The 22,932-nt window shown below is 45.5% G+C and overlaps 1 protein-coding gene across 3 annotated transcripts in view; it reads left to right on the forward strand.

Annotated features, from left to right (window-relative positions):
• Positions 1-22,932, forward strand: part of inpp5d (inositol polyphosphate-5-phosphatase D) — a 140,761-nt gene that overhangs the window by 97,664 nt on the left and 20,165 nt on the right. For all 3 annotated transcript variants that reach the window (XM_063046063.1, XM_063046062.1, XM_063046064.1), the window contains exons 19-24: positions 45-134; positions 6,288-6,401; positions 7,723-7,802; positions 9,352-9,439; positions 14,016-14,159; positions 18,636-18,732. In XM_063046063.1, coding sequence (XP_062902133.1) covers positions 45-134; positions 6,288-6,401; positions 7,723-7,802; positions 9,352-9,439; positions 14,016-14,159; positions 18,636-18,732 — 613 coding nt within the window. The remainder of the gene's footprint in view (positions 1-44; positions 135-6,287; positions 6,402-7,722; positions 7,803-9,351; positions 9,440-14,015; positions 14,160-18,635; positions 18,733-22,932) is intronic.

The raw sequence follows: 22,932 nt of genomic DNA on the forward strand, positions 1-22,932 counted from the left end.
TTAATATGTGTACATATTGGTAAACTGTTGGTTCTCAATCACAGGGTGCACCACGGATATAGTCACCAGCGACCATTCACCAGTGTTTGCAACTTATGAGGTGGGCGTGTCAACGCAGTTCGTTTCTAAAACTGGTTAGTAGCTGCCAAGGTAACTCAGTTCTCCTTTAAGGGCCGCCGTAGTATGTTCAGCACCAAAGTTCAACATGACTGGGGCACCTACCTAATGTGGAACAAAATAACTGGCACAGAGACCTTCAGAGGGTGGTGAATAGACAGTCCTGGAGGATCAGTTATCAACAGATAGATTTCAGGATTTTAAATGAATCAAACTATTGAAATAGTTCAGGAACATATTGGTGTTGTAGAAGATCTCAGCAATATTTACCAGACCTTTTCCCACAGGAACTTGTTGAGTAAGTTAGAGAATGGTCTAATCCTGCCATTATTGTGCTTAATGTTATGCTAACCATGTACTGGCCGAGGCTACGGTGGTCTTGAATGTTGCTTATCATCCTGATTGCAGTCTGATCTACACCCCGACTTGTATTCAATGAGGGAACTTGTCAGCAGAGGCTACGGGCAGGATCTGAGCAGGATTGGGTATACTTAAAGCAGAGGGTGATAGGATCTTGATGGGTAAGGGCAGTAGAGGTTACAGGGAGAAGGCAGGAGACTAGGGTTGAGAGGGAAAATAAATCAGCCATGATTGAATGGTGAATCAGATTTGATGGGCCAAATGGCCTAATTCCACTTCTGTGTCTTGTAGATCTGAGGGTGGTTGGGGAAAGAAACTCTTCCAAGTATAGGAAGAAGCCGAGATAAACAAGGCTTAAATCAACCTTGTGAGGAAACTTAATAGTTGATATGTGTGGCTGTCAGTACCATCACTTTTCCTGCCCAATGTCTGCCAGCTAGAAAATAAAACTGACACTGAGACTGAGAATGAATGAACAGAGATGAGAAACTGCTGCATTCTGGTTTTCACCGAAACATGGCTGAACAATGTCTGACTCGGCATTTCAATTTGGGCAGATACTGTTCCACAAAGACAGAGATTCCCTTTTGGGGAAATGCAAGGAAGTGGTATATGTGTGTACATTAACAAAGGTCTGTACACAAGCTTGTGTTCTGGGGCAATAGCTACAAATCAGTGACCATTATCCCTGTACTAAAGAACTCTCTGCCCTCAGAACGGAACAATTACTGCCCAGTGGCACCGATGCCAATCGTCATGAAGTGCTTTGAACGGCTGATAACACCACATATCAAAACCTCTGTTCCTGCCACTGGACACACACCAATATGCTTAGACAGAACCGCCCTACAACAGATACCATAACATCTGTCATGCATCTGGCCCTGACACACCTCGAAACAAGGACGCTTACTGTATGTCAGAATGCTGTTTCTGGATTCCAGTTCAGCATTCAACACTACTGTCCCGCAGACCTTGGTGACCAAACTCCACTCCTCAGTCTAAATAAGTCTCTCTGCAACTGGGTGTTGGATATCCTAACTTAACAGACCTCAGATAGCCAGGTTGCACAATCGTTCTTCCCTTCGCATCATCCTCAACATGGTTGTCCACCGAGGGCTGTGTGCTGAGCTCATTGCTGTACACTCTGCTCACACATTGACCACACGGCCAAACACCCGAGCAATCACATTGTCAGGTTCACCGATCACACGACGGTGGGGCTCATCACCAACAACAATGAGACGGCCTACAGAGAGGAGGTAGAAGAGCTCAAGATCTGGTGCTGGGCAAATAACCTCTTCCTCAATGTCAACAAGACAAAGGAGATGATTATCGACTTCAGGAGAACTCACACCACTCACACCCCTCTTTACAGTGGTGCCACAGCAGTGGAAACTGTCAGCAGTTTCAGATTACTGGGAGTAAACATCTCACACAACCTCTCACAGTCCCAGAACACATCCTACACAGTCAGTAAAGCTCATCAATGGCTCTACTTTCTGAGGAGCCTGAAGAGAGCTGGACAATGCACATCTATGCCCGCGTCATTCTACAGATGCGCAGAAGAGAGCACCCTGACAACGCATCACCAGCACCGGCCTATCTGCCATCAAGGACATCGATATCAAAAGGAGCCGGGAAAGGGCCAGTAGCCTCATGACGGATCCCACCCACTCTGCTCATGGATTTAAACGCAAACAACAGGAATTCTGCAGATGCTGGAAATTCAAGCAACATACATCAAAGTTGCTGGTGAACGCAGCAGGCCAAGCAGCATCTATAGGAAGAGGCGCAGTCGACGTTTCAGGCCGAGACCCTTCGTCAGGACTAACTGAAGGAAGAGTGAGTAAGGGATTTGAAAGCTGGAGGGGGAGGGGGAGATGCAAAATGATAGGAGAAGACAGGAGGGGGAGGGATAGAGCCGAGAGCTGGACAGGTGATAGGCAAAAGGGGATACGAGAGGATCATGGGACAGGAGGTCCGGGAAGAAAGACGGGGGGGGGTGACCCAGAGGATGGGCAAGAGGTATATTCAGAGGGACAGAGGGAGAAAAAGGAGAGTGAGAGAAAGAATGTGTGCATAAAAATCTCCACTATCAACTCTGCTCTTAAACGCATCTCCCCCATTTCACGTACATCTGCTCTCACTCCATCCTCCCACCACCCCACTAGGAATAGGGTTCCCCTGGTCCTCACCTACCACCCCACCAGCCTCCGGGTCCAACATATTATTCTCCGTAACTTCCGCCACCTCCAACGGGATCCCACCACTAAGCACATCTTTCCCTCCCCCCCCCCTCTGCATTCCGCAGGGATCGCTCCCTACACAACTCCCTTGTCCATTCGTCCCCCCCATCCCTCCCCACTGATCTCCTTCCTGGCACTTATCCGTGTAAGCGGAACAAGTGCTACACATGCCCTTACACTTCCTCCCTTACCACCATTCAGGGCCCCAAACAGTCCTTCCAGGTGAGGCATCACTTCACCTGTGAGTCGACTGGGGTGATATACTGCGTCCGGTGCTCCCGATGTGGCCTTTTATGTATTGGTGAGACCCGACGCAGACTGGGAGACCGCTTTGCTGAACATCTACGCTCTGTCCGCCAGAGAAAGCAGGATCTCCCAGTGGCCACACATTTTAATTCCACATCCCATTCCCATTCTGACATGTCTATCCACGGCCTCCTCTACTGTAAAGATGAAGCCACACTCAGGTTGGAGGAACAACACCTTATATTCCGTCTGGGTAGCCTCCAACCTGATGGCATGAACATTGACTTCTCTAACTTCCGCTAGGCCCCACCTCCCCCTCGTACCCCAGCTGTTACTCATTTTTATGCACACATTCTTTCTCTCACTCTCCTTTTTCTCCCTCTGTCCCTCTGAATATACCTCTTGCCCATCCTCTGGGTCACCCCCCCCCCCGTCTTTCTCCCTTGGCCTCCTGTCCCATGATCCTCTCGTATCCCCTTTTGCCTATCACCTGTCCAGCTCTCGGCTCTATCCCTCCCCCTCCTGTCTTCTCCTATCATTTTGCATCTCCCCCTCCCCCTCCAGCTTTCAAATCCCTTACTCACTCTTCCTTCAGTTAGTCCTGACGAAGGGTCTCGGCCTGAAACGTCGACTGCGCCTCTTCCTATAGATGCTGCTTGGCCTGCTGCGTTCACCAGCAACTTTGATGTATGCTGCTCATGGATTGTTTGTTCCACTCCCGTCAGGGAGGAGACTATGTAGCATTCCTGTCAGGCCCCCCCCAGAGTCAAAACCAGTTACTGCACTTTCCCCAAGCAGTAAGACTGATATCAACACCTCCACCCACCAACTCCACCATTACTTTAATATTTCCTGTCAGCCACCTTATGTACAGCCCAGCATCACTTTATGAATATACAATCAATTTATGTATATAAGCTATTTTGTGTATTTATATTTATTGTTTTTTAAAAATTATTATTGTGTTTGTTTTTCATTCTGTGGTATCAGATCTGGAGTAACGATTATTAATTCTCCTTTAACACTTGTGTACAGTAAATAACATTAAACAATCTTGAATGTTGAATTGAACATCTTACAATGACCTGCTCAGGGAGTTTGCTGTTGTGTTCATCGCCGCTGTCTGCACCCACTGTGCATGAACGCCAAGTTCGCATTGGGAGAGCTTTACAGTATCATGAGGTCTCTATAAAACAAGCCCCTTCATAATCGCAGGAGACTTCAGTCACGTTAACCTGAAGGATACGTCCCACCAACATGTTACCATGGCCGCCAGGGGAGCAAACAGACTGGACCATGTTTATACATACGGACATGGTATTACGAAGCCTACGCCCTCATTGTAGTCTCTCTGACCACACCTCCGTAATGTTATCCCCGCATACCAACCGCTGCTGAAAATGGAGAAACCAGTCAAGAGGACCATCACTGTGTGGCCTAATGAGGCAATCTCTATGCTTCAGGACTGTTCTGAACGAACCAGATGGCAGGTGTTCAAGGAGGCCACCACAACCAGAGCAGATGCAGACCTCGGAATGTGCCCCAGCTGTCACCGGCTGCCTCAGTAAGTGCGTAGACGACATCGACACCTCAAGAACAATCATCTCACAGCCCAAGCAGAAACCCTGGCTGAACGCAGAGGTGAACTCCCTGCTAAAGACCCAGAACACAGAGTCTGAAGACAGAGCATCTCTCAGATCAGCCAGGGGAAAGCCCATCTTGGGCAGCAAGAGAGAAAAGACTGCCTATGCACAGAAATTTCAGGAACACCTGTCCAATAATGATCCCGACTGTATGTGGCTGGACATCAAGGACTATGCAAGAATAAACGGCATAGACTGTACCTGTGACGCCTCGCTTCCTGACACTCTAGACAACTTTTGTGCACACTTTGAGGCATACAACATAATGCCAGCTACGAAAGCCACCCCCCCCCCTCAGGTGAGCAGCCACTGTCTGTAATTGCTGTAAATGCAAGAAGGACTCTGTATAGAGTCGACCCCCACAAGGCGGCTGGGCCAGACAACATCCCAGGCCAGGGACCCGGAGTATGCACACCAGCTCACTGACTCCTTCAACGCTTCACTCATCCAGGCTGCTGTTTCAAATCGGCCACCATCATCCCTGTACCAAAGAACTCTACACCCTCAGAAATAAATGACTACTGCCCAGCGGCACAGAATCCAATCATCATGAGGTGCTTTGAATGGCTGGTAATGACACAAATCAAAAACCCCATTCCTACTGCACTGGGCACTCACCAATATGTTTACCAACTGAACCACTCGACGACAGATGGCACAGCATCTGTCATACACCTGGCTCTGGCATGCCTAGAAAACAAGGACACTTTTGTCGGACTGTTGTTTCTGCATTTCAGTTCTGCGTTCAGCACCACTGTGTCACAGAGCTTCATGAGCAAACTGCTACTCTGTGGTCTAAGTATACCCCTGTGTTGGACTTCCGAACCACTAGACCTCAGATAGTCAGGGTGCACAGATGCTCCTCCCTCCCCGTCATCCTCAACATGGTTGTCCACCGAGGGCTGTGTGCTGAGCTCATTGCTGTACACTCTGCTCACACATTGACCACACGGCCAAACACCCGAGCAATCACATTGTCAGGTTCACCGATGACACGATGGTGGTGGGGCTCATCACCAACAACAATGAGACGGCCTACAGAGAGGAGGTAGAAGAGCTCAAGGTCTGGTGCTGGGCAAATAACCTCTTCCTCAATGTCAACAAGACAAAGGAGATGGTTATCGACTTCAGTAGAACTCGTACCACTCACACCCCTCCTTACATCGGTGACACAGCAGTGGAAACTGCAAGCGTTTTCAAACTCTCAGGAGTACACATCACACACAATCTCTCATGGTCCCTGAATACATTCTACACAGTCAGAAAAGCTTCCCAGTGCCTTTTTCTGAGAAAACTGAAGAGAGCTGTACTGTGCACACCATGTCCTGCCACAGAAACACAGTATAGAGCATCCTAAAATGCTCATCACTGCATGGTACGGAAATTGCACTGTGGCAGACAGGAAGACACTACAACAGGTTGTTAAAACTGCCCACCCACCTTCGAGGAGGTAATTACAGAAGATAGATGAGTCATCACAGGGTGTGGGGACAGACAGCAGAGAGTGGGCTGATGGAGGGGAGTGGTGAGAGGGAGAGAGAAACAGGCTTCCATTAATGCTCTGCATCTGTCCGTTTAGAAAAGTCCAATCACAGAGCAACGATAGTCGAGTTGGAGTGACTGAGTGATGTTAATAATTGATACCACACTAACTTGTCACATTGCTTCTCAGATCCCAACAATGCTGACTCAGCGGGCACAATCAATTTCCTCCACTGTGAAGCCACTCTGAAAACAAAATCTAAGACCAAGTTCTTCATTGAGTTCCACTCCAGCTGCTTAGAAAGTAAGAGCACTCACAATGACCCAAAGTTTTTTCGTTGTGTTACTGCCTATTTTCCATGTGCAGTGCAGTGTAGAAGTGCTCAGCAACACTCTGTGACTACATGTTTGCATGTGCCCTATGTGCTGTCTGTTCCTCTGTCCATTGCATGCCTGGGGTTGTGTGTATTTTTAAACATTTGCCAATTTGCAACTTGTACTTAATCTCAAAAATTGCAATCGTAACAGCTGAGGGCTCGAAATTCTTTGCATAGAAATGTGTTAAGCAATTGTGTTGTGTGAAATCTCGACATTTAACATAAACAGCTCCAGTGTTTTTAAGTCAGGCATCTGGGTCCAGTGTTGCTGTGCATTGATATAATTTGCCTAATATATACTTGCGCATTCACGGCCCGTTAAGGCGACATACCAAAGCAATGTTGAGCTTTGCTTTAGTTCACGATGATGGAGACCAGTTGCATTTGGCAAGAAGACCATGTTTTAAGTTTTGTGATTGGTGTTTACTTTCACCAGATCACATGACTGAAACTAAACTCCCAGACCCCAATCAGTCCTTGGGCACAACTTAGGGCTGGCCCTTTTCTTGATGTCACATAATGTCTCCAGATTCAAGCCTAGTCTGCTCAGCAGACAAAGGTGTGTGTGTGTGTGTGTGTGTTTCTGAGAGAAAGAGAGACTGACTGTTATCCTGTCCAATGCATTGCTGCTAGATGCCTCATGTTTCCAAAAGGAATTTAAATGGTTCCATGAAATATTCTTGATTTTTGGCAGTTCAATGTGCCCATGACCTCCCCCCAGCACAGGCATTTGCCCCCCCACCCCGCCGCGTAGCTCTGCAGGGAAGTGGCACGCTGACACAGCTGTTTCTTCTGCTGCCTCACAGTTATGGCGGCCTTGGTTCGATCCTGACCTCTGAGACTGTCCATGTGGAGTTTCCTCAGTTTCTCTTGCCCTGGGGTGGTCTAGTTTCTCTCCACACCCTAAGTATTTGTTGGTAGATAAATTGGCTTCAACCCATTACCATTTAGTGTAGGTCAGTGGCAAAAGAAAGGGAGTAATGGGTGAATGTGCAAAGATAATGTTGCAGGGCTACAGAGAAGTAAGGACAAGAAACAGATTATAATGAAGTTGCTCCGCTGGCATCTGGCATCATCCTTTTCTGTTTTGTAAACTATTACCAACATATCTGTGAATGACAGATGAGAGATTTGTCTGTTACCATTCACTGGGTCTGGTCATTGAGGCTCCAGAGAAGTATACAGCTTCTTGCGTGGACTTCACTCTGCCTTGGAGAAGAATCTACAATGACCTTGTGGTTCCTCTAGATCCAGTGAAGAGTGCTGAAGGTGAGAATCAAGAGTCGAAGGATGAGAACCTGACAGTCACGTGGAATACTCCCCCTGAGGTAACTGGGATTAAACTCACCTTGTCAATCCTCATTATCATTGGCCGAGTTTAGGATAACAACATTTTCTCTTTCTAAAGAAATTAGTTCAGTTGTTGTGCAGTGGTTTAGATTAGTTGATTGCCGTTTACAGCAGGGTGCAATGGAAATCCTTGTTCTGCATGAGTAAACTATAAATGAAAGTACAATGATGAGTGCGACACAGCAGGAAAGTAGTATAAAGATTGAGGTGCAAACTGAAGTTGGGTAAAAAGAGTTCTTAATAACAGAGAGCAGTGGAGTTAAGGGTGTGGCAGCATCATCGGGTAGAGGTGATTGGTTCAGGAGTCTCATAACTGTGGGAAAGCAACTGTTTGTATCTGGACATTTGAGCTTTTAAGTTCCTGTATCTTCTTCCAAGGTTGAAGGGAGAAAGGGGAATGGCTACAGTGGCAGGTATTCTTAATGATACTGCCACCTTCCTGAAGGAATTCAGTAAGCACTAGTCAAGGCAGTTGTAATAAGTATAAATTACTTCTTGGGGCATTTGTCAGGAAGTAACCCTAAGCCTACATAATAAATGGGTGTCTTTATTTGTCAAGCACAGCGATTGCTCTTTAGATCATTGAATTAAGCTGAATGAAACACTATATAAGCACAACTTCCTTATAGTTAAGCAAGGATTAACTCTTATTCTGCCAACTTTTGCAGAACTCTATTCCAGTTTAGACTTTGCTAATTAATGTTGTGATTAGTGAACGTTTAGTTTGTTCTTATTGAAACAGGAGCAGTTTCACTGCCATTAAGCAAGTGCAGGTCTGAGTTATAACCATGAGCAGTGAGGCAGCATCTCTTCTGAAAATAGTAGATCGTCAACTGCATCTCTGCATCTAGACACCTCCAAATCAAGGACTTTAATGCAAACAAGAGAAAATCTGCAGATGCTGGAAATCCAAGCAACACACACGAATTGCTGGAGGAACTCAGTAGGCCAGGCAGCATCTAGGAAAAGAGTACAACACACAAAATGCTGGAGGAACTTAAACATCGACTGTACACTTTTCCATAGATGCTGCCTGGCCTGCTGATTTCCTCCAGCATTTTGTGTGTGTTACACTTAATCTAGAAGCCAGCAAGGGTGCCTTTGACCTTTGCCCTATAGTGAGTTTGAAGCTGTGTTTGGTGTGTGTTCCCTTTCTGGAGTTTAGATTTCTTACAGAATGAGCCGACCGAGCCTCGGGTAAGAGAAACTCTCCCTGAACAGGCTGGGTAAATATGTGCTCTGTGTGAGCCTTGTAGGCTGCTAGGCTCCCAGTCTGAGACCTGGCCTTGTTTAAATTAGAGAGGCAGTACTGATAGTACAAATGGATTTGCGGCTGTGGATTGACTCTGGAATGGTGGTTCGTACTGGATGTCCAGAAGTCTCTCCACTGTACGACTTGATGTCTTTGAAGGTAGGCTGTAAAGGGTTGAAATGAAACAGATCACCGTACGAAATATTCAGGTCTCTTGGATCTGGTCTTCTATTGCTTGTAACTTACATTCTCGCTTTCTCACCAACCTCCCACAGTTAATGCCCATTATCTCTGACCCAGAGTACTTATTGGACCAACACATCCTCATCTGTGTCAAGTCTACAGACAGCTACGAATCATATGGTAAGCACGAAGTGTGTGTGGACAGACCCAAGGTTCAGTGACAGTTCTTACAGCAGTTCCTACACCAGGGGCAGACTTCACTACCTCTGTGCAGATGGTGCATTATCCAGTGCAGGGAAAGTTGAAGATGGGAGATGATATGCCCTATTGAAATCCACCCCACCATAATCAATACAGAAAACAGACAATTCTGGAAATACTCAGCAGGCCAGGAAGCATATGTGGAATGAGAAATAAGTTGATATTTCAGGTCAAAGGCCTCGTGTCAGAACCGGGAAAGAAAGAAAACAAGTTAGCTTTGAATTGCAGCGAGAGTTGGGGTGGGGGGGGGGGGACAGAGGGGACAAAAGCAACATTTCTGATAGGGTGGGGCAATGTGTATCAGTCAGACTGTAGACATAGGACAGTCAGACCATCTGCAGTCTGTACTCACCTGCGTCTTATCCTAATGTGGCTGAACCTTCATTTCTGGTAGATGCTTTCTCCCATGTAACAAACCAAGGCCCTAGAGTTCAGCCCCGTTTGGGAGCTACTGTTGTTAAACTGGTTCCATTAAGGGACACGGGAACATTGGTATGCAAGGCAAGCTGGTTGTTCAGATGGTGAGATAGCCAGTATACATACTAATGCCCACCAGAGGTACGCAAAGTTAGCAGTGGTGTCAGTCAACATGCTAATGACAACACTGCTGCACAGGAGCTCACTGAACCTCAGGGCTAAACTTGAACTTAGTACAGGAAGGACCCAATTCCGGTACCACCTGACTACATGTAGATTTGCTGCTTGTTGTTTGCTTCAGGCGATTGGTATGACTGTACAGATGGTTGGTGCTTTCCAAAGTTCTTGAAACTTTAAAGTCTAGAATGTGGTGCGACTGAAGATGAACAACTTTGTTCTTTATAGTTTAGTAGGATTTACACTCCCATTAAAGTATAGAGTAATTGGAAACAGACGGAACAGAGAACATCTTAATCAGGAGAAACAGGCTTTCAATAGAGAGTTTTATCGGCCCATGGAGCAAATTGCCAGTCTGAACTTCAGCGAAAACAGGGACTCGGAAAAGCGCTGAACAGACAAGTGCCTATTGCACCCACCTATGCTGCTTGTGCTTCAGTGGAAGCTTAGTCATCAGAAAATTGGTTAGGACACACATGCATGCATGTGTGTGCTTTTGAACATCCTCATCCTTGCTGTACACCGAGCTCTGTGCTCGGTTAATGCTGGACTACAGACAGCTCTTTGATGTTGCACTCAGGCCTGCCTATACAGCTTTACCAAATTCCCTGTGTGCCCACTGCAGCAAGAAGCCTTCCTCTATTTTTCTACCTAGGACATCAGCACCTGTCATATCTGCAGGTTGCTTGTGTCTCCTTCTTCAATACTACCTGCCCCTCCATCTATCTTCATACCATCTGCAGATATGGCCACAGAGCCATCAATTCCATCATTCAAGTCATTGACATATAATGCAAAAAGAAGCGGGCCTAACATCTACTCCTGCGGAACACCAGCAACCAGCCAGAAAAGGTCCCCATTATCCCCACTCTTTGCCTCCAGCCAGTCAGCCGATCTTCTATCCATGTTGGTATCTCTTCTGCAATACCATGGACTCTTATCTTGTTAAGTAGCTTCATGTGTGGCACCTTGTCAAATGCCTTCTGAAAATCCAGGTAAACAATGTTCACTGAGTCTCCTTTTCTATCCCATCTGTTATTTCCTCAAAGAATTCCAACAGATTTATCAGGAAAGATTTTCCCTTAAGGAAACCATGCTGACTATGGCATATTTGTGGCTCCAAGTACCCTGAAACCTCATCCTTAATAATGGACTCCAATATCTTCCCAACCACGGAAGTCAGGCTGACTGACCTATAATTTCCTTTTTTTCTGCCTCCCTCCCTTCTTTAAGAGTGGAGTGACATTTGCAATTTTGCAGTCCCCATGAACCATTCCAGAATCTAGTGATTCTTGAAAGATCACTACTAATGGCTGCAAAATCTCTTCAGCAGGAGTGTAGTCCATCTGGTCCAGATGACTTATCTACCTTCAGACCTTACAGCTTCCCTGCTCTATGGTAATAGCAACTGCACTCACTTCTGCTCTCTGACACTCTCAAATTTCTGGCATACAGCTAGTATCTTCCACAGTGAAGACTGATACATAATACTTATTAAGTTTATTTGCCATTTCTTTGTCTCCCATTACTATCACTCCAGTGTTATTTTCCTGCAGTTTGATTTCCAATCTCACCGTTCTTTTCCCCTTTATATATCTGTAACAATTTATGTATCTCTTTTATATTATAGGCTCTAACTACTATATTTTAAATTTGCACTAATTTTTACAATATATATTGCCTTTATGTTGTTTTTGATTTCCCTTGTGGGCCACAGTTGCATCACCCTCCCTTCAGAATACTCCTTTGGGATGTGTCTATCTTGCACCTTCTGAAGTGCTTCCAGAAATCCAACCATTTTTGTTCTGCCATCATCCCTGTTAGTGTCCCCTTCCAATCAGCTTTGGCCAGCTCCTCTCTCATGCCTCTGTAATTCCCTTTTCTCCAGTGAGATACTGATACATATGACTTCATCTTCTCCCTCTCAAACTGCCTGGTGAATTCGGTCATATTATGATCACCGCTTTCTAAGGTTCCTCACTTTAAGCTCCCTAATCAAATCTGGTTCATTATACAACACCCAATGCAGAAATGCCTTTTCCCTAGTGGGCTCAACCACAAGCTACTCTAAAAAGCCATCTCACAGGCATTCCACAAATTACCCTCTGTTGGGATCCAGCCCCAACCTGATTTTCCCAAACTACCTATATGTTAAAATTTCCCATGACTATTATAACATTGCCCTTTTTACATCCCTTTTCTATGTCCTGTTGTAATTTATTTCCCACATCTTGACTATCGTTCAGAGACCATCAGGGTCCCATCAGGGTCTTTTTACCCTTGTAGTTCCTTAACTCTGCCTACAAGGATTCATCATCTTCTCATCCTATGTCACCTCTTTCTAAGGATTTGATTTCATTCTTTTTTAACCAACAGAGTCACCCCACCCCCTCTGCCTACCTGCCTGTCCTGCTGATACAATGTGCATCCTTGGATGTTAAATCCCCAAATATGACTTTGTTTCAGCCATGGCTCAGTGATGCCCGCAAGTTCATACCTGCCAATCTCTAGCTGCTACCTTATTCCATATACTGCATGCACTCAGATAAGAAACCTTCAGTCCTGTATTCATCACTCTTTTCGATTTTACCCTCATGTTACACTTCAGCTCATCCCTCTGACTATAATTTTGCCGTCATCTGCCTTTCTCACCGTCTCACTGCACACTGCATCTAATTGCAGTACAACTGCCCCATCCTCAGTCCTATCACTTCAGTTCCCATACCCCTGCCAAATTAGTTTAAACACACCCCCATCTCTCTTGCAAGCCTGCCCTCAAGGATATTAGTGCCCCTTGAGTTCAGGCAAAATGGGTCCTTATTGTACAGGCCATACCTTTCCCAGAAGAGATCCCAGTGATCCAGAAATCTGAACACCATCCCCTCCCCCACTGCACCAATTCCTCAGCCACGCATTCATCTACCAAATCATCCTATTCTTATCCTCACTGGCACGTGGCACAGTCAGTGATCCAAGATTACTACCCTTGAGGCCCTGCTTTTCAACTTTCTACCTAACTCCCTATATTCTCTCTTCAAGACCTCCTCCCTTTTCCTTCCTATGTGATTTGTTCCAATATGCACTGCGATTTCTGGGAAATTCTTCCCCCTTTAGAATGCTGTTGACCTGATCTAAGAAATCCCTGACTTTGGTACTTGAGAGGCAACATACTATCCAGTTGCCCCTTTCACGTCCACAGAATCTCCTGTCTGCCCCTCTAACTGTGCAATCCTCTATTACTACTGCACTCCTCTTCCCCTTCCCCGCTTTCAGGACTCTCTGTTGAGGCTCCCCCCTGCCCCCCAACCCCACCATCCACCCAAAAGTATCCAAAGCAGTGTAGTTAATTTTGAGGGGAACAAAGTGAGGGTGTGGATGAGGATAGATGGATGGACACACAAATGCCCTGCCTTGTCCCAATGGCTGCAGCGTGCCAGCAGTTGAGTGGAGGCTGAGCGTGCATCCAAAGATCCAATATTTAAATGAAAAGAGAAGGGACACCTCCTTCTCACAACAACTTGGAGCAAAGAGTGGAGCAGGGAGATGGAAAAGAAAGTCTCAAAGAGGAATTGGGTAAATGCATCCAAGAAGTGCAGGGGGAAGAGCAAGAGAGTGAGATGAATATTAGATCATTCTTTCAAAGAGGCAGTGTTTGCAAGATGGGCTGAGTGGCCTCCTTGTTGCTTATCAATACAAATGCAATCATTGATATGATTTGTGCAAATTGTTTAGGTCTTGTATAATTGTTCAGCATAGAATGAGGCCATTTGCTCTATCACATATGTGCTAGCTCCTTTGAAAGAGCCACTCCCTTGCGATCTCCACACCTCCCCAAAGTGATTCTTCTATCCCACTATGCTGCATTTAACCCTGGGAATTTGCTCTGTGTTTTGTTACCCAGGTGAGGGTTGCATTGCTCTGCAAGCCGGCTCCAATGAGATAACATTCAACGTCCCGTTGGAGCACCGTGGAGAGGAGACGGGCAAGTTCAGTGGCTCGTATAAACTGATCATGTCAGAGGGGAAACAGCGAGAGAAGACTTACGGTAATTTTCAGTGGTTGATGTATTGGGACGGGGAGGGGGGACTAACTCCAAATGGAGATCTGGGTCTGCCCAAGGGACCATTAGTGGACGGGGTCTATCAGAGAGCGAGCAGAGAGGTTCACATGAATGACTTTACAGAGAGCTGCTGAAATGGTTAAAACAGAAGCCAGGAGTAAAGCAGACAAGTGTCTCCTGAACTCTGGCGTGGTGTGTGGTTCCTCCAGTGAAATGACCTGCTCTGAAGTTTGGTCCACAGTTCCCTGTACCCTATACTGAGACTGGCTCCCCTAGTGAAATGAGGTCTAGTCAAGTGCCATTGGATAAAGCGTCCTGGTGTAAACAGGACATGAAATCCCCACTAATGCCTAAACCCAGCTAAAATCCACCTATCGCTGCCAAGTGGTGGTTTGGCAGCAGACAGCCAGACGGTCTGTTTATAAGTGAGATTTATTGTGACTGCGTACAGTTCTGGAAAGGTATCAGACCTCTCACTCACAAGCAGAAGGAATTCTGCTGATGTTTGGAAATCTTTACCAGCACACACAAAGTGCTGAGGGGCTCAGTATATCAGGCAGCATCTGTGGAGGGAATAAACTGTCAATGTTTTGGGTGGAGATCTTTTAGCCAGTCCTGGGCTCCTCCTCCTTATCTCTTTTTCCATTCCCCATTCTGGCTTCCTTCTTACCCTTCTCTTCTCCTCACCTGCCCCTGATACCCCTCCTCCTTCCCTTTCTCCTGGTCCACTTTCCTCTCATATCAGGTTCCTCCTTCAGCGCTTTACTTTATATGGATACCACTCCCAGCTTCTCACGTTATTCCCCCTCCTCCCCTCACCTGGTTTCACTCCAGCTTGTACTCCTTCCCCACCCCCACCCCCACCTTTTCATTCTAACTTCTCTTCCTTCTTTTCCAGTCCTGAATTGCAGGGTCTCGGACCAAAACATCGACAGTTTATTTCCCTCCACAAATGCTGCCCGACTTTGCTGAGTTCCTCAAGCATTTTGTGTGTGTTGCTCAAGATTTCCAGCATCTGCAGAACCTCCTGCATTTATTACGAAGGGCGATAAAGGCACTGGAGAAGGTGTAAATGATACTTACCAGAATTTGGAGGGTATAATAACTATAGCCTTTTTTCTGTAAAACTAAAGAGGAATGATGTTACCCAATATAGCCTGTTAAAAGTAGAAGAAGATAGAGGTAACAAAATGACTGCATGTGGGAGAGTTTAAAACTTGAGACCATTGAGCTGGTAGCCCTTAAGTAAATGGTAATAATCTAGTAAATAATTCAGGGGAAACAACCCAGAGGGCTGTTGGAGCAGAGTTTACTGACGAAAGAAGCCACAGTGCTGAGAGGTATGGATGTGGAAACAATATCAACTCAGAGAAGAATAGAGGTGAAGTTAAACAAAATTGAACACAATCTGTGGTGTGGACACCTGGTACTGATTGCCTTATTTCTCAATTATAGACATAAAATATTCTGTTATATAATGTAACATTACAACCACTGATCTTCGAAACACAAGCAGGTAGGAAGGCATTCTCACTTTATCTGTGTGCTCCATGTATACAATAGAAGGTGCTGGGCTGTGATTGGCACAGGCCTGGAGTGCTGAAGCCGATTCGAAAGGAGGAGTTGAGACCTGCTTTGGTGCTGAGGTACATCCTAGGGTGTATGCTGGGACACATCAGTGATGTGACCTGGGATCATCGGGTGTTTCGGACGCTTCAACGTCAGACACTCTTGCCCAGGTGACCCAGCCAGGGTTGATCCGGCTCTGGCTTGTGTCCCAGCAGCATTGGTCCACGGGTCACACCCCTTCACTGATAGTCAGCTGGAGGCTCGCTCAGCAGCCCCTGTGACGTTCCTAATGGCTGCCCCCATAGTGCTAAGGAGAGAGTAGGTTGTTCAAGAAGCAGGTCAGGCCCAGCCGCTGGGTTTGATCCTCTTTCGGGCAATATCCGGACTACGTTATTTAGTAGGGCAGTGATTAGCAGCAGAGATCCTCTCTGAATCCATGGGCAGCAGATATGTTGTGGACATAAAGTAATGGCAGCATTAATGTGAATAGGAAAATGGTGGTAAATCCAGTGTAATGTAGGAAAATTTGAGATCAGCAGCTTTGGACCTAAAAGGGATAAGATTGAGAACGTTTTGTATGATGATAAAATAGAAAGAGTGGTAACATAAAGAGATGGTCCTGTATACTTTAAAATGTCATGGATATACACGTTAAAACATATTACATACTCCAGGACTTTTACAAAGGGGGTCGTCATTAATTTAAATCTAAACAAACTCCTAATTAGTCTTGGGGTTTGGTGGAAATTTCTGGGCTTCTTTGGACTTTGGAAGGATGCTTGACTTTGGAAGGAGTGCAGCGTGAACGTTGCAGAATGATACGTGGATTCCACTTGCAGGGTGAGATTACTGTCACTTTTGAGGATGGCAATAAAAGTTTTCAAAGTATTGGGCTAAATCAAGCAGGCCTTCTCGCTGGGCTCACTGCCATGATCCCTACCAGGACAGCCATCTCTTAGAAGTGGTGGCAAATTCAGGCTGGTCCCCTACAACAGGGGTCCATGAAATGGATGGGGTCTGAGCAGCAAATCAGGCTCCGTCACTGGATCCTAGATCCTTGCCTCTTCATCCACACCACTAATTGCCATTGTCAAAGGATTTTTAACTCTATATAATGGTTAAACATTTAAAAGCTATTCAGGTGGATTTCAATAATTACAAAATAAATATTTAAAATGTGTATGTAAATCAAGAAACGCATCAAAATATGACATCGTAAGCGTAAAGTAAGTTTTTAAGTGTTACGTGCCATCGAGCACAGTGACACAACGCTGGCTTACTACAGCCAGGGTGAGGAAACAATTTGCATTTGGCCCTTCGGCTGTATACCCTGGAGGATTGGCGTGTGGATAGTGATCACAAACTCACTGGTGGTTCAAAGGTCAGTGTCAGTGAACATTCAGGCACACCAGTGTCTGACCTCAAACATGTCTCAGGTGTTTGCCTTTCGACTGTGCATGTTTCACAGGACAAAGGACAAAGCCAACGACTCCTTTGGTTCTGCTGGCAATACTAGTGGAGTTGATAGGGTAAGTGGAAACAATAAACTTCCGTTAGTTGGAGAGTCAAAGTCCAGATGATATTAGCTTACAGATGGAGCTAATTCTTTCAGAAGTGGTCTACACTTCAACAGTAACTAGCTGGTTTAACGCAATCATTCCTACAGATCTAGTCAAAAACCTAGGCCTCACCGGAAGACCCCAGACTACACAGATTGGTACTAATATCTCCACCTCACTGATAATTAACACAGGCGACCCATCAAGGATGAGTGCTTAGCCCACTGATCTACTCTCTCTACACTTGTAACTGTGTGGCTAGGCACAGCTCAAACGCCATCTATAAATTTTCTGATGACACAGCTATTGTTGGCAGCATTTCAGATGATAATGAGGAGGGGTACAGGAGTGAGACGGATCAGCTGGTTGAGTGGTGTCACAGCAACAACCTTTCACTCAACCTCAGTACCACCAAAGAATTGATTGTGGACTAGAGAAAGGGTAAGCCAAGGGAACACACCGTCCTCGTGTGCACTTTCAAGTTCCTGGGTGACAACATCTTTGAGGATCTTTCCTGAGCCCAACAAATCGATACAGTTACAAAGGCACAACAGTGGCTATATTTCATCAGGAGTTTGAGGAGACCTGGCATGTCACCAAAGACTCTCGCAAATTTCTCCTAGCTTCCTTCAGGGAGGAAGTGCAGGAGCCTGAAGGCACACACTCAATGATTCAGGAACTACTTCTTCCCCTTTGCCATCAGATGTTTGAATGGATATTGAACCCAAGAACACTACCTCACTATATATTTTTTTTCATCTTTTTGCACTGTTTACTTAATTTAACTTTTATTTGTATGTATACATATTTGTATGTCGGCCAGTTGATCTGAGCACTCCGAGGCTGCATTTGGTTGCTCATGTTACATTGTTAATTGTTCTTGAGATCCGCAACAAAAGGTGCAGGTTCCAGCAACAGTCCAATCGGAAATGTTATGAGAACACATGGATTCCAGGAAACACCCCTACACCAACCTGTGTGGTACAGATATTCAAAGTATGGGGTTTAAGAGGACAAAGGAGCTGGTGCACAGAGCTTTATGATCCATAGCAAGAACTCAATATTTTCAGAGCAATATATAGATTGCATTACATCCTGACTGAACAGGTGCCCAACATTGAATGTGTTCTGTGGCTCAGTACTACATAGGCAATCCCTTTATATGCCAAGTCATCAGTATGCTCGATAGGTGTGATTGTAATGGATAATATTACATTGAGAATATCATGTTCTAAATTGTGCATGGCATTCTCTAAACAGTTGTAACGTTAACCTTATTTTTATATTTCTTTCATTCAGTTGGCATTTCATTTAATTTGCTTCTTAATTGCAGATTTTATACAGTTGGAAAAAGATGATATGATTTCAGTTAAACAAAACAAAACAAATAATTATTCAGAACCTCAAAAAACCGGAGATCGTTCTGCAAGGTAAGTTCTGTTTAGTTAATATAAGATTACATTTGTTTTAGATTTGAGTAGAGGTTGGGATGGCTACAAGGTGGATTTGAGATATAAGATGGATTTGAGGAGACTCGAAGGGCCGAATGGCCTAATTCTGCTCCTATATTTTATGGAAAGCCTAAGATTCAAGCAATGGCTGCTATGGCATTTGGAGTTAGCTGGTCCTTTCTGCACCTTGTGGCACATCAGGCGGCAACCGTTGCCATTACCTTAGCATTTTGTATGTTTTTTACAAAGCCGAGTTGCTAGCTTGATGCTCAACCCAACACAGATGGAAAGCATGCAGGAGCCGGCCAGATTCGAACCCAGGACCATTCGCCTCAAAGTCCGGTGCTGATGCCGCTACACCACCAGCCGGCCATTTGGAGTTAGGACAGATGGAAATATATTTGGGACTGGGATTCGGGTGTTAGGGTAGATTTGAGGTTTAGGCTGAGATTGTGATTGAAGTAAATTTGGCATTAAGGTTGGGATAGCAATCGAATTATTTCGATGGATTTGTTTCGAATTGGCGTTGAGGCGAAAGATATGTTTGGTAATGAGATTTGCACTTGGGAATAGAGGTGTGAGTGGAATTTGTTTCTTGACCTCAATATCTTTATTGTCTCAATGGTACATCACAGTAATCCACTGGGTGAAACTTCTAGGTGTTATAACAGATCAGGCCACTGCCTACATCAGCAGTTTTTACAACTTCTCTTGTTCAGTAGGTCAGGAAGGCAGAGCCAAACTGACAAGATGGCTGGGGCATTATCCTATGGTTAGCTAGCTGTACTGAATTTTCCCCACTTTAAACTGGGTGATGAATTTAAAAGGGGTCTGCATGGAGGGGGTACACTGATAAATTCATGCCAGCTCTTTAAGGTCCACCCTTCAGTATTCAGTGTTGAAACTTAAGATCTTGCTAAATCGTTGTGCTGCAGTTGACCTACTGGTGAGATTTCTAGGTTTCCATTTGAGAAAACGATAAAGGATACTTTCGGTTTCTGGGTGAGAACTGATCTGCCCACAACACTTACTTCTTTCAATACCCACATTATTGTAGTAACACCTAACACCTTGAAGAGTTGATCTTTTCAACGATAAATATGGAATCCCTGACGTTTCACCTTGTATGATCATATCTCTGAGAAACACCCACCACAGGATGTCATGATGGTAAAAGAAAAATAGAAATTAACAGCAAAAAAGGGTCAACAATGACGATTCCCACTGCTGCCTGTAAGCAGTTTGTACGTTCTCACCGTGACAGTGTGGGTTTCCTCCGGGTGCTCTGGTTTCCTCCCACAGTATGAAGACATACTCGTCAGTTGGTTAATTGGTCACATGGATGTAGTTAGGCTGAAAGACCCTGTTACCATGCTGTATCTCTAAATAACAAAAGCTAATTAATAAAAAAATTCTGTTAAATCCAAGACTCCCTCTCCGTCTCCCGCTCACGCACACCAGTGATTTTAAATCTGATTCTGATTCATCCCGCCTCTCTCTCCCCACCCCCTCTGCCCCTTCACTCCCCCCACTGTCCTGTCTCCAACCTCCCCTCCAACACCCCCCAACCCCCTCCTCCAAACCTCTCTCCACCCCTCTCTACCTCCCTCCCCACCCCCACCGCTGCTCCGTAGACTGCCTTGCCTTGGTAGCACCAAGAAAGCCTCTCGTGTCACCAGGGTCTGCCATTTTCTACATTTCCAGGGCTTTCTTATTCCACCAAGAAGTTTTTATCTCCTTCACCCTGCGCTGGACGTTTGTCTTGGCCCTGGAGTAAACTTCTCTTTCGGCTCTGTTGCCAGGCAGAAAAGGCTTTCTGTTTCTTGGAGATAAATTGTTCTATCTCCCTGTCATTATCATCAAACCAATCCTGATGTTTCCTGGACTTGTACCATAAGGATGTTTTTGCAGGTATCAAAGATGGTGGATTTAAGCAGACCCCATTGCTCTTTGATATCTTCCAGATATTCCTGTTGGAGGTTTTCCTCAAATGAGGCCTGAAGGTGCTTTTGGGTGGCAGTGTCAACCAGGCTCTTGAGTTTTAGTCTTGGCCTGGTCTGCTTCTTATGAACCTTTCTCTTTTTCATGAGTCTGATGGACATGATTCAAAGTTCAAAAATTTGAAAGTAGATTTGTCATCAAAGCATGTATTGGCAGAGACGTGGCAAATGGAGTTTAACACAGACAAATGTGATGTGTTGCACTTTGGGAGGTCGAATGTAAAAGGACAGTACAAAGTTCAAAGTACAATTTGTATACATTATACAACCTTCAGATTCACCTCCTTACAGACAGCTGCAAAACAAAGAAACTCAAAAGAAACCATTTTTTAAAAAAAGATCTTCAAGCACCCAATGCATGGGGAAAAAAATAAATCATGCAAACATTAAAAGCAAGGAAATAGCATTCAGAACTGAAGTCCACAAAGAGAGTCCGTGCACAGACCCTTAGTTCAGCACAGAGCCGAGTAAACATCATGGAGCAGCAAATTGAACCTGGGCCCCCGATACCCTGACCTCTTCAATCTAGCCCAGCGCCTAAATCATCGTCCAGACATAGGGTTCAGTTGCTTTGGTACGCAATGGGGTCTGGACCCACGCCACCTTCATTCAGCCTGCACCCAATCTTTCTGATTCAGCCCGGCACTTGTTGGAGCGGATCAGGCAATGATCTGTCCAGCTTCATCGGGACCAATCCTGGCCTGTGTGATATTCACATCGTGCCGATCCCTAACTTGGACAATGACATAGTCAATGAGATGCCATTGTTCAAATTGGGGCTGCTGCCACAAAGCCTTGAATTTGTTTTTCTGATGAAAGAGAGTGTTGGTGATAAGATTGTGCTCAGCACATGTGAAGAGAAGCAGTACTCCAACTGAGCTGAAGTTGCCAATGCCTTCCTTTCCGACGCTACCCTTCCAAAGCACAGAAGGCCTCGTTTTCATTCTCACACGTCCAGAGTTGGTGCATAGGCACTGATGATGGTTGCTATCTGGTTGTTGGCAAGTACCAAATGGATCATCATGAGACATTCACTGATTCCCCACATGAAGTTCAGAGAATTGGCTGATGAGCTGGCAAGCCCAACACCATGGATGCTGGGCTTGATGGCTGCCTTCTTCCTTAACTGCGACATCACTGCTGAACCAGAAGTTACCAACCAAGTCCTCCAGAGACCTGTGAGAGAAAACATGGGGGAAGCTCCTGGTACGAAAGAGGTTCATGATGTCAGCAGGAGTGTGAAGAGCAACAATGCCCCTGGAGCTGATGGGATCCCTAAGGAAGGTGGACCAGCTGACCTGCACCACATACATGCCTTTCTCCTGAAGGTCTGGGAAAAGGAACTCAGAGCTCAGAGATGCTCTAATAATGAGCACATTCAAGAAGGGAGACAAAGCAGATTGTGACAATTACAGAGGCATCTCCCTCCTATCAGCAACAGGCAAAGTGCTTGTGCGTTTGCACGTACCCTTGTTAATCAACTCCATCCACTATCTGAAGAAGTACTCCCTGAGTCACAATGTGGTTTCCACTCATCAAGAGGTACCATAGACATGATATTCCCAGCACACCAATTACAGGAAAAGTGCCATGAACAAAGGAAACCCTTGTATCTGGCTTTGACAGATTTGATGCAGTAGACTGCCAAGCTCTCTGGCATATACTATCAAACCTTGACTATCCTCAGCCACAGTACTCAGTAATAGTGGCACTGAATTGGAACACTTCACTGGCAAGTCAGGAGTCAAACAGGGTGCATTATAGAAAGGAAACCTACAGCACAATACAGGCTCTTCGGCCCACAAAGCTGTGCCGAACATCTCCTTACTTTAGAAATTACCTAGGGTTACCCATAGCCCTCTATTTTTCTAAGCTCCATCTACCTGTCCAGGAGTCTCTTAAAAGACCCTATTATATCCACCTCCACCACTGTCACCAGCAGCCCAGTCCACGCACTCACCACTCTCTGCGTTTAAAAAAAACTTACCCCTGACATCTCCTCTGTACCTACTTCCAAGCACCTTAAAACTGTGCCCTCTCATGCTAGCCATTTCAGCCCTGGGGAAAAAGCATCTGACTATCCACACGATCAATGCGTCTCATCATCTTATACACCTCTATCAGGTCACCTCTCATCCTCCGTCGCTCCAAAGGAGAAAAAGCCAAGTTCACTCAACCT

The sequence above is a fragment of the Mobula hypostoma genome, chromosome 4 (genome assembly GCF_963921235.1).
Source record: "Mobula hypostoma chromosome 4, sMobHyp1.1, whole genome shotgun sequence".
NCBI classification, from domain to species: domain Eukaryota; kingdom Metazoa; phylum Chordata; class Chondrichthyes; order Myliobatiformes; family Myliobatidae; genus Mobula; species Mobula hypostoma.